At 34.9% G+C, this 13,161-nt stretch overlaps 1 protein-coding gene across 4 annotated transcripts in view; it reads left to right on the forward strand.

The window, feature by feature from the left end:
- FAR2 (fatty acyl-CoA reductase 2) overlaps positions 1 to 13,161 on the forward strand; it is a 126,577-nt gene that overhangs the window by 84,545 nt on the left and 28,871 nt on the right. For all 4 annotated transcript variants that reach the window (XM_007502846.3, XM_007502843.3, XM_007502844.3 and 1 more), the window contains one exon: positions 1,794 to 1,973. In XM_007502846.3, the coding sequence (XP_007502908.1) occupies positions 1,794 to 1,973 (180 nt within the window). The remainder of the gene's footprint in view (positions 1 to 1,793; positions 1,974 to 13,161) is intronic.

Genomic DNA, 13,161 nt, shown 5'->3' on the forward strand with positions numbered 1-13,161 from the left:
TGTGAAATAAGATGGTTATAATCTATGACTGAAACTAGAAGCCTGAAAGAACATCTAGCTATCTTTTCTTTTAGGACAATAGTTGAGTGTAAAGTTGTGCATTTGAAAAAAAATACTTATGAAACTATGCTATGATCGACTTTTCAAACCCTTAAAATCCATTCATACAAATTCTTCTGTGAACTTCAACCCAGTATGAGAAGAGTTCCATACCACTCTGCTTCCATACCACTGCTTTTAATTCATTGCAGATTATTTTCCAGGACTTTTGTTTGCTAAATTGAATTGAACAGTTCTAGATTAAACATAGTACTAATAATATTTCATATTTCCATAGTATTGTAAAGTTTGCAAAGCACTTTTATCCATACATTATTTAACTGAACCTTACAACAGCCCTGAAAGCAAAATACCACAGCTATTTTTAACTTGTGACAAAGGAACATAAAATGTCAGATCTCAAATTTTATGTAATTTATCTAACACTCCATTAAAGATGAACCAGCAGCTGCCATTATGATATACAGAATCAGCATCATGTCTTTATAGACATATCTCATATACCAAGTACTAGGAAATGCAAACTAAGAAATTTCATCATCTAGTCATTGTGTAGCTTTTTGTTGCCAAACCATTTGAAATGCCTTGGAATATAATTTCTATCTAAAAGGCTTGTTCAATAAATAAGGGTTTGCCCCAAGATAGAAGATGGGGAGAGGGATAAAAATGGAGGCAGTATGCTGCTGAAGTAGAAGGGGATGCCATCAAGTTCATCTAGAGAGGTTAAAAAAGGCCACCTCTTTATCCAAGCTAGAATGAATAAAAATAGGAGAAGCTATTTGAATGAGATGACAGAAAGAGGAAAAGAAACAGGGAAAATGTTGGTGAAAGGCTTAGATGTTTTAAGTGAAATATAAGGCAAGATCTGTGGTAATGACTGGAGTATCAAAAAGGGTTTGAGAAGAGATTAAAATGTTTGGAATAACTACTCTAGAAAATGGGATAGCAAATCTTTTGGAAGAAAGAATGGTTATCTAGCTGTAGTGAGGGACTATATTAACAGAAGTTATGTATGGATAGCAAATAAGATAATAATTTAAATGATGGGAACTCTGTGGACAAATAACTGCTACATTGGACTAGGTGGCCTATCGGATCCCTTCCAAGTCTGAGTTCTTAATTCTAGATTCTAAGCTTCCTCTAGACACATTCAATCTATAGTGCCCTTTACACAAACCTGTTCCATTTGTTTGGGCCTGTTTTCCATTTCCATGATGTCTGATTTTCAGAGAACTTCACTGATGTCCTACTTATATCAAAAGCAGTAGGAAATCTTCCTTCTCTTTCTTGCTTATAAATAAAACTGTTAAGTATGGTGCTTCATAGGGTGGCTCATATTCATGAAGTATAGCATCGTCATGTAAGCATTAAATATTATGTATTTTTAAGTATGATCTACATTATGAAAGGCAGTGTCGCATAACTGATAGAGATCTACCCTTTGCAGAAACCCAGGAAGGCCTGGGTCCAATTTTTCCCTCTAACAGTTACTTGATTGCAAGTCACATAACCTCTCAGTGCCATAGGCAAGTCTTTGAAACTATGAAGTTGCAGAGAAGGTGTTGGTAGAGGGTTTCAACCCCTATCATCATTCTTGTGATTGAAAGAATTTACTAGGTATAGTCAACATGAGCTTTTAGAAAAATTAATTACTGCAGTAACCACCATTACAGAAATATAAAAACAAGCTAAATCCCTTTGTTTTTATTTCTACCTCTATTTCTATCCTCTAGACATGCTTTGCAACTCAATGTCATTGCCACTCAGCAGCTTCTGTTAATGGCCAGCCAGATGCCAAAGCTCGAAGTCTTCATCCATTTCTCCACTGCCTACGCAAACTGTAACCTGAAGCACATTGATGAAGTTATCTACCCATGTTCTGTGGAACCCAAGAAACTGATTGACTCAGTAGAGTAAGTTGGATCTAATTATGACTTTATGACCTTAATTATGACCTTTCCTATTCTAGTTTTCTACAGAAATTTCTCCTACTTCTCAAACCACCTGGGTGTGACTATGATGTGACGAATGTAAGATACTCTTCAATGTGATGCTAGTTCTGTCTACTTTATCAGTGCCACTGGTCTTTCGTATTTCAGGAAGGGAAAAATAATTTTGGATATGTGGTTGTAAAGAAAGGGAAGTGAAAAAGAGCAAAATTCCAAAAGGCACTTTGAGATCAGAAATGGCAATAATTCTACATTTTCCAATGAAAGCAGTATTTCCCCCAAAAGATAAGATTGCTTAATAGTGGTGAGAAGACTAATTGAGAAGAAAAGTACTACAAGCTGGAAAGATTTCTCTTCAAAAAGGACAAGAATTGTACTTTTTGTTATAAGCTATTTTAAAATTTTAAGATATTGGTAGAAAGGCATCAGGATGCTGACCTATCCAAATAGGGTAATCTTTATTTTCCTTCTGATCATTCAGCAAAAACTAAACAGTTTCTAGTAGTTCTCTATTTCTGTCATCCTTTACAGGGATCCTTTTCTTCTAAAGACAATGGCTTGCTCTCAGAATAAGACCTATTACTATGTTTCCATATTCTGTTTCTTTCCCTCTACACCATTTATGAGGTTCTCTCTATATGTTATATATATTATGTTAGACTATATATTATGAGGTTATTCTAAAATGAGGCTACTTTAGTTTTAAAAGTTCCAAGAGAATGTTGAAATAAATCAAAAGCATGAGTAATTTGCCTTTTCAAGACAAGGTTGTTTTAAGTTGAAGTTTCATTTACTAATGTTCCAAAAAATTCAAATTGAATTCAGGCAAAATAATCCAGTTCAATCAGTGCAAATGTCTTCATTGTCTACAGTTATAAGGATAACGCTTTTACTTGTAACCCAATAATATCTATGATATTGTAGAACCAAAGTCATCTAATGACCCCAGAGGACACAAAAAAAGTGAATGATTTGCTTAATTGGGAGCATATATCTTTAGGGAAAACATGCTATAGAATCCCCCCCACTTGTCAAGATTTTAAATGACTTAGCTGGAAAGAGAAAATTTGATATCTGAGTCACCATGTCTAGGTATAAGAAAAGCTCTTTTTTGAATTAATTATTCAAATTGTTATATCATTTTCTGATACTTTAAGATTCCATTTGGGTTTTCTCAAGTGGTCTGCCATTTTCTCCTCCAGTTTATTTTATAGATAAGGAAATTGAGGCAAACAGAGTTAAATGACTTTTCCAGGGTCATATAGCTATGTAAATGTCTGAGGCTGGATTTGAACTCAGGTCTTCCTGATTCCAGGCCAAGTTCTTTATCCATAGTGCCATCTAACTGACCATTAATTCAAATACTTGATTTATAAGTAGTCTGGATATTGTTGGATTTTTTAAACCACTTTTATGTGTTAGAGATGGCTGTGTATTTGATGAGTGTGATACTTAAGAGTTTCCTGTTTTGAATCTTTATTTTCTGCCAACTTCTCATCAGTTTTAATTGCCTAATTTCTTTCTTGCCTTTTTAAATTCTTGCCTTCTAATCAATACTAAGAATCAGTTCCAAAGTGGAAGAGCTATAAAGGCTGGGCAGTTGGGTGGCTTGTCCAGGGTAACACAGCTAGGAAGTGTCTGAAGCTAGATTTGAATCCAGAATTTCCTATATCTAGGGCTGGCTCTTTTCCCACTAAGCCACCAACATGCCCTTGCCTCCTTTCTTTCTTCCTTGTATAAGTGGAAATCTTGAACCCCAGGACTATGTTCTTCATAATTCCTTTTATATTCCCCTGCATCCTTTTCCCTTTGTTTAACGTGTCTTTGTGTTATTGCTTATAAGTTTCTGTAACTCCTCCTCCTTCTTCTTTCTCGAGATCTTGGCTTGAGTTAACTCCTTTTTAACTCTAGTTTTTATTTTAATAAATCTTATAAATATAATACTTGAGTTATTGTATATTAATTTTAATTCTCACATCCTTCCCCACTAGAGTCCCTTTGCCAGTTCTCCCCTTTTGTCAACCAATATCTGCTTTTCTAGAAATATTAACACATTCTTTTTTGTTGGTGTGTAATTTTCAATCATGCCTGACTCTTCTAAACCCCATTTGAGGTTTTCTTGGCAAAGATACTCAAGTGGTTTGCCATTTCCTTGGGCAGTTCATTTTACAGATAAGGAAATAGAGGCAAAAATTGAATCCATGGAAGCTTATGAGGTCACTGGGAGAGGGTGTGTAAAGAAAAAAAAAAAGAGAGCCATCAAGCACATCTAGAGTTAGTAGGCATGATTGAATCCATGACTGAGGAGCAATTGGGTAAATAAGGAAGATGATAGTGGGGGCAAATTGAGAAAGGATAGCATTTGAGGGGTTAGTGTAGGTGATAAGGGCAGCTTCTTCATTAAATACAAAAGTAAATAAAGTATGGGCGATAAAATTGAGGGGTTGTGTGTGAAATAAGACGGGTAGAAGAGTGAATACTTGGCAAATAATCTATCAATTTATGTTTAAGAGTAAGGTGAAAGCCTTAATTCAGAGGATAGGCTTTAGTGATTAAAATGTTTGGTATAGTCATGTTGAGAATGAGGTAGACAATGAGTGAATGAGGTAGTGGTGAGTGAAAGGATGGTCTTGCTGTAGTAAGTTAAAATGGGATAACATAAATTTGGATTGGATTCAGTCAATATGAGTGCATTACTTCCTCCAGCTCTGTTCAGTTGCACATGAGTAGGAGTGGAGGACTCTGGATTGAGGTTTGACTAGTAGGCATTAATGCAATAAGACAATGAAGCAAGGTCTCAAAGGCAGAAGAATAATGAATTTTAAAAGGTCACTAAGGGATTGCAATTGGGAGGATAGTGAAAGCATAGGTGCTGGCCTGGCAAAATGCTGAATAATGGAGAGACTGCCGGTCATTGTGGGGAGGAAGAACCAATCGGAGAGTATTAAAGCATATAGAGAAATGGAATGATAAGAGAATGTGATCTGTTCCTCTTCATGAATTACTAGTTTCAAAAATTTTTATCACCTTGTACCCAAACTTCTAGTGATAAACTTAGGTAGACTGATAAAAGATATTTAAAAAGGCATATCCCTAGGCTAATTATTAAAAATTTGCCATCCTGGTAAATCTATGTTCTCCTGGTATCAAAGGTCACCCAAACACCAGAGTTAAGCATTATATTAGCAGACCTTTAGGGAAAGGTTAAGAGTGTTTGCCACGTTCACAGCCCCTATGAAAATCTGCCAATGTTACAATTTCAAACAATTTTTAAGTATTGGGCTTAAAGCCTTCTCAGAACATAATCTTATGTAAATTTGCATGTTTTTCTGCAGTAATTGTGGTATTTTTAGAGTCTGAGAGATAATAATCATGATGATGGTAGATGGCATTTATTTCACATTTTAGGGTTTAAAAGTTCTTTACAAATATTATTTAATTTTGTCTTTACAACAACCCTATGAATTAGTTGCTATTCTCATTTTACAAAAGAGAAAACTGAGGCAAATGGGTTTCATGACATCCATAGTGGAATCTAGTTTTCAACTCAAGTCTTTCTGTCTCCAAATCAAATACTTAATCCACCACATTATCTAACTGCCTCTAGTTTATAACATTTTATCACTAGACATCTTCAACTGATACTCATTTTTAGTGGTTTTGAATCCTATATAAAAACTTAGTATTTAGAAAAATAGATCAATACATCTTAATTGGCAGGTTCAGCCCAATTATGTCTGTTTAGAATAGAGGCTTTTATTGGATAATTACTTAATATTTTCCTTCTTCAAGAATATGGTATTTAATTTGCAACTAGGTAGATAGTTTTTGAGTTGTTAGCCAAAAATTCATAGACTGGCATCTGGTGATAATAGTTCTCAATTGACGGACACAAAATCTGTTGCCAGGCCTGTATTCAAAGATGTTTCAGTTTGATGTATATCAGATATGGGTCAAATAACTTGTTTTTGCACTCATATGAAACCCTAAACTAAGACACATAAGTGCACATATGCCAAAGTACAAACTTAAACTGCATTCAACAACTTAATACATAACTTCTATTACCATTTGAAGAGAGACTAATATGTAAAACATCAAAATGTAAAGCAGTTTGTAAGACTGCTAATTAGGTATTTTACATTTTACCTTGGATCTGCAGGGTCCAAGGAACTCCCAATACATATCTGCTAAATGGCCAGCCTAAGGCCAATCCTCTTGCCAGTGGCCATCCTCTGCAAAAACATTGAAGAAACTGTTCCTCTGCTGCCTTTCAATTACAACTCAGAGGGATTTTTGGATCTCTCAGACTCACAAATTTGTCTCCAAATGGATACATCTACCTCAGGTTATTCATTTGCCTAAGATCAGGAAATAAAAAACATCAAAAAGCAGCCAAAACCAAGGCTTAGGCTAATGTAGGTTACATATTTGTTTTAATTGCCATGCATTTACAGCTTCCTGGGCACTAGGATAAAGATGAGAACAAGCTTCCTTTCTTCCATCCTCTTCTCAGGGAGCAGCCCCAAAGCAGTCCTAATGATGAATCCTTTTTATATATCCTCAGAATCATCAGGTGGTCTTACCCCTAAAGGGAACTCTGTCATCTCAAAATATAATCCCTTTAGCACTGAGTCACACATGCCGAGATCATAAGAAGTAGATCATAAAGGTCCCCATGTGGTCCAGGAATAGGAGCTATGAATACATTCCATGGGATAACCTCCTGTTGGATAGTTCATCTTACTACATAGAGAAAGAGATGTATCTATTACCTTTCCATGCCTCCATGCAGCCAGGATTTTCATAACAATTAAGAATGAGGTATCCTGGATTAGCTAAGTGGCTCATTGGATAGAGAGCCAGACCCAGAGGTGAGAGATCCTAGGTTGAAATCTGATTTCAGATATTTTTCTAGCTGTATGACCCTGGGAAAGTCATTTAACCCAATTTAACCCTAACCCTTACTACTCTTCTGCCTTAGAACTGATACATAGTATGTATTGACTCTAAGACAAAAAGTAATGGTTAAAAAAAATTGTCCTGAAATCCATATGACTTAACTCTTCTAGATCTGAAATATGGGTCCTAGTAGAGTCCATGATGAGGAATGGAAAGGCATTAGTAAAGGACTGTATAAAATAAGGACTAAAAAATTGGCCAGAAGTAAGATATGATCATTTTTGCTTAACCCACATTCACCCTATTGTAACCACACTTGGCAACAGAAGGGTTTATCTAGCTTGGTCTTATGAGATAATGTGTGTGACATCCTTTGTGAAACTAAAAGGCCTGTATAAATGTTAGTCATCATTTTCATTTCATTCTTCCTATCTTATTCAATAAGGTTCAGAGAGATTTCCTGTAACAAGTTACTATCCTGCTATTACTATTATATGCAGAATTAAAAAGTAATTTCATTTTTGTGGCTAAATAATTAAAAGTAAACTTATCTTTCATAGACTGGACTGCAAGCATCCTCGGTATAGCAACAGCTGCAGGCAGGATGATAAGTGACAAATAACATATATTACTGGGAGAGTTTTATTATTATAAGATTGATGCAGGATATGCAATTAAGTGGTAGAAATCATGCAATATATCAATCAAGGTAGGTTGCAAAAAGGTGGCATCTACTAGATACTTAGGAAGACATAATCAGGGAACTAGAAATATATAGCTGAAGTTCACTCTTCTTTATAAACTCACAAATTATTATTATTATTAAAGCAATTTTATCTCATCCATCTCATCTTTTTCAGTGAACTACAGAGCAAAACAGTCCTGGGATAAGTCACTTTCCCATTATCTTTTACATTTCACATTCTAAATTTTTCATAAAGTTGTGTTATTATTATTATAATAATTATTAAGTTGGATAAACAATTTTTCAATGCTTGAATTTCAAAGTTAGAATGTAAATATCTTTTAGAGCCTCAGTGAAAATGTTCTCAGTACAACTCCAGTGACAAGGCAGCAGGGTTGCTGTGCACCTGATTTTACTCTCATAGGATTATTATTTATGCTCCATCTTTTTTAATCTTTTGATTCATATAGCTTGGCAATTTTAGTTATTTAGTATGTCAATATTTATTAAAGGTGTTGTTTTTAAGGTTTTTTTTTTCATTTTTTATTAAAACCCTTACCTTCTGTCTTGGAATCCATACTGTGTATTGGTTCCAAGGCAGAAGAGTGGTAAGGGGGTCAAGTGACTTGCCCAGGGTCACACTGCTGGGACGTGTATGAGGCCAGATTTGATATTTTTAATGTTTTAAGTAATAGCGTTATGCTAAGCAACTGCAGGAAATAAAGATTTCAATCTGTAATAATGGTTTGGCCCCAGTACAGTTTATTTGTTGAGTTCTCCAATCTATATTGAAGCCTATAATTGTAGTTTAGTGATGTATTGTCTTTCAGTAAAAGAATAATGAAATTCTGTTGTCTAATTCTAAGGTCATATCTTGCTGGGTCTTTCACGATGGTTTACTAGACTTGATGTTGGTAATGGATTATTAAAATGTTAGAACAAATAGCTACAAGGAGACAGATTTTTAACTCCATATAATAACTTTCTAGCGATTTGAGATGTCCAAAAATGAAACTGACTGCCTTGTTTCAGTGAACACCCTGCCATTTAAAGACATTTAAGTAGTCTGAATATTCAAGAAGAATAATTGTAGGATATAAACCCTATAGTGGGCAGGAGGCTGTACTCAATGATTCTATCATATGTGGGTATATATTTATGTGTATATTTGAAAACAGCTATTGTGTGCTACACTCCATTCATATCTCCACAAGTCTTCTCTTTTTCAGTTCCTTCAACCAATCCAAATATGACATGATCTGGAGGCCATTCACTACCCTTTTTGCCTTCTTCTGGATGCTTTCCAAATTATTGATGCCCTTCCTACTTCGATGCACCTAGAACTCAATGTGCAGTCTGATATGAAGGCCCAGTGCAGCAAGACTATAACATCTCTCTCACTTTAAACACTTACTCTTCTTAGTGCAGTCTAAGATTACATTAGCTGTTTTGGCTGCTATAACATATTGAGATTGCAGTCCACTAAAAATGGCAGATTTCCTTTCCTGTTTTGTACTTGTGAAGCTGAATTTTTAGACTTGTGTAAGATTTTTTGCATTTATCTTTATTAATTTTTTAAACCCTTAACTTCTATCTTAGAGTCAATACTAAGTATCCATTACAAGGCAAAAGAGCTATAAAGGCTAGACAGTGGGGGTTAAGTGATTTACATAGCTAGGAAGTGTCTGAGTTTATATTTGAACCCAGAACTTCCTACCTCCAGGCCTGACTCTCTATTTACTCAGCCACACAGCTGCCCCTATGTTATGTTTCATCTTATTCAGTTTCTGCTATCCTACCAGAATCTTTTTATAGTGTCTGTTTTCTAATATGTTAGCTGCTCCCTTTCCCCCTAAAGCAGCATTATCTCTCATCAGAATCAAACCAAGATAAATCAGAGAATGCCTGAGGCACTAAACCCAGTGCTTTTTGAAGGTTTTCTCAGTTCTAGTTACCTAGTCAATTGAAAAGATTTTTCCTGGCCATATATGGGCAGACCAAATTAGATACAAAATGTCTACACAAGCTTAGGTGGCACCAAGGGACTTAGATTATATCATATCATAACTTGTCTTTTCAGAGGTGTTTATACTTTTTCTGTTACACTTATATTTCAGTTGATATTTTAAATGGAATGGTACCAAGTATTACAAAAGTAAAAGACAGTTCCTGGTCTCAAGAAGCTTTCGTTCTAATGAGGAAGAAAACATGCAAATAACAATGTACAAACAAGAAAAATATAGATGAAAAATATATAGGTAATTTTAGAGGGAAGGCACTCAAAGTGAGAAGGACTGAAAAAAAGTTTCTTACACAGAATATGGGACTTAAGCTAAGACATTAAAGAATATATTTACAAAAATATAAATTTCCTAGATTTACAAAAGAGGAAATAGAATACTCAAATAATCCCATATCAGAAAAAGAAATTGAACAGGCAATCAATGAACTCCCCAGGAAAAAATTCCCAGGACCAGATGGATTCACAAGTGAATTCTATCAAACATTTAAAGTACAACTAATCCCAATACTATAAAAACTATTTGACAAAATAAGCAAAGAAAGAGTCTTACCAAATTCTTTTTATGGCATAAATATGGTACTGATTCCCAAGCCAGGAAGACCAAAAACAGATAAAGAAAATCATAGATTAATCTCCTTAACTAACATAGATTCAAAAATCTCAAATAAAATACTAGCAAAGAGACTACAGCAATATATCACAAGGATTATTCACTATGACCAGGTGGGATTTATACCAGGTATGCAAGGCTGGTTTAATATTAGGAAAACCAACCATGCAGTTGGCCATATCAGTAATCAAATGGACAGAAATCAAATGATTATTCCAATAGATGCAGAAAAATCCTTTGACAAAATACAATACCTATTCCTACTGAAAACACTAGAAAGCATAGGAATTTTTAAAGGGTCTTTCCTCAAAATAATGAGTAGTATTTATTTAAAACCTTCAGCAAGTATCATCTGCAATGGGGATAAATTAGAAGCCTTCCCAATAAGATCAGGAGTGAAGCAAGGATGCCCATTATTGCCACTATTATTTAATATTGTCTTAGAAATGTTAACTATAGTGATTAGAGAAGAAAAAGACATTGAAGGAAGTCAAGTAGGAAATGAGGAACCTAAACAATCACTCTTTGGAGATGATATAATGGTATACTTAGAGAATTCTAGAAAATCAACTAAAAAGCTCTAGTGGAAATAATCAACAATGTTAACAAAGTTGCAGGATACAAAATAAATCCTCACAAATTGTCAGCATTTTTATATATTTCCAACAAAACTCAGCAGCAAGAGTCAGAAAGAGAAACTATTTAAAATCATTCTGGACAACATAAAATGTTTGGGAATCTATCTGCCAGGACAAACTCAGGAATTATGTGAACACAACTACAAAACAATTTTCACACAAATAAAACTAGATCAAAACAATTTGAAAAGCATTAATAGCTCATAGGCAGGATGAACTAATATAATAAAAATGACAATCCTATCTAAATTAATTTACTTATTCAGTGTCTTACCTATCAAACTAACAAAAAACTATTTTATAGAACTAGAAAAAATAATAACAAAATTTATCTGGAAGAACAAAAGATCAAGAATATCAAGGGAACTAATGATAAAAAAAAAACATGATAGATGGTGACCTAGCAGTACCAGATCTTAAACCAGTGATGGTGAACCTTTTAGAGACTGCATGCTGTGCCCCACCCCCCTGAAGACCAAGTGCCATACTCCACAATTTCCTTCCCCCACACTGGAGGGAGAAAATGCTCCCATTGGGCTGCTGGGCAGAGGGGTAGGTGAAATGAAAAAATATCCTCAGTGCAGGTGAAGAGGAGGAGAGGAGTGGCCTGAGCCTTCTGCTCCCCTCCAGCTCTGCCACCTGTGAGCCACCCAGAAGGTCAGGTGATGTGAAAAAATATCATCAGGCACAGGAAGAGGGGTAAGGGAGCAGCCCTGCTCAAGTCCTCCTGCTTTTCTAGTAATGAACTCTGGAGGGGGGGAGTGGCACACATGGCCACAGAGAGTGCTTTATGTGCCATCTTTCATATGTGTGCCATACATTTGCTAACACTGTCTTAAACTACTATAAAGCAGCGATCATCAAAACAATCTGGAACTGGCTAAAAGTAGGGCAAATCAATACACTAGGAGTAAATGACCTTAGCAATCTAGTATTTGATAAACCCAAAGACACCAGCTTTTTGGAAAAAAAAAACAACTCATATTTGACAAAAAAAAATCTGCTGGAAAAATTGGAAAATAGTACGGAAAAAGTTACATTTGGATTAAAGAGTATGCATTCTTTTAAAGCCCTTTGGGCATAATTTCAAATTGCCTTCCAGAATAGTTGGATCAATTCACAACTCCATCAGCAGTATATGATGGGGTATCCCTCAGTTGGGGAATAGCTGAACAAATTGTGGTATATGATGGTGATGAAATACTACTGTGCAAAAAGGAACGATGAACTGCTTTATTTCCATATGAGCTGGCAAGACCTCCACAAACTAATATGGAGTGAAATAAGAAGAACCAGAAGAACATTGTACACAGAGACTGAAACATTGTGGAACAATCATAAATAATCGACTTTGCTACTGATCCAGGACAATCCCAGGGGACTTATTAAAAAGAATGCTATCCACATTGAGAGAAAGTTATATATATATATATATATATATATATGTAACTTTCAATGTGGATAGCATTCTTTTTATATATAGATATATATATATATATAACATATATATATATATATGTAAGTCAAATGCACACAAAATCAAGCCATTCCCCAATTGACAAATGGTCAGAGGATATAAATACAGATGAAATAAAAACTATCAATAATCACATGAAAAAAGTGTTTTAAATCCCTCCTAATTAGCAAAATAAAATTCAAAACAACTCTGGAGTACCACCTCACATCTAGCAGATTGGCCAATATGAAAGTAAAGGAAATAATAAATGTTGGAGGGAATGTGGCAAAATTGGGATACTAATGCATTGGAATTATGCCCAAAGGACTTTAAAAGAATGCATACCCTTTGATCCAGAAATACCACTACTAGGTTTATATCCAAAAGAGATAAAATAAAATGGGCCTGGACCTGTGTGTACAAAAATATTTATAGCTGTGCTTTTTGTGGTGGCAAAAAAAAATTGGAAAATGAGAGGATGTCCCTTAACTGGAGAAAAGCTGAACACAAACTGTGGTATATGATGGTGATGGAATACTATTGTGCTATAAGGAATGATGAACCGGTTGATTTCTTTACCAACTGGAAAGATCTACATGAACTGATGCAGAGTAAAATAAGCAGAATCAGGAGAACATTATACACATTAACTGAAACATTGTGGAATGATCAAATATAATAGACTTTGCTACTAATTGCAATGCAATGATCCAGGACAATTCTAAGAGACTTACTAGAAAGAATGTTATTCACAGTTAGAGAAAGAACTGTTGGAGTAGAAATGCAGCAGAAAACATATAATTTATCACTTGTTTATATCAGTATGTGATTTGAGATT

This window comes from Monodelphis domestica, chromosome 5, assembly GCF_027887165.1.
Source record: "Monodelphis domestica isolate mMonDom1 chromosome 5, mMonDom1.pri, whole genome shotgun sequence".
NCBI lineage: Eukaryota > Metazoa > Chordata > Mammalia > Didelphimorphia > Didelphidae > Monodelphis > Monodelphis domestica.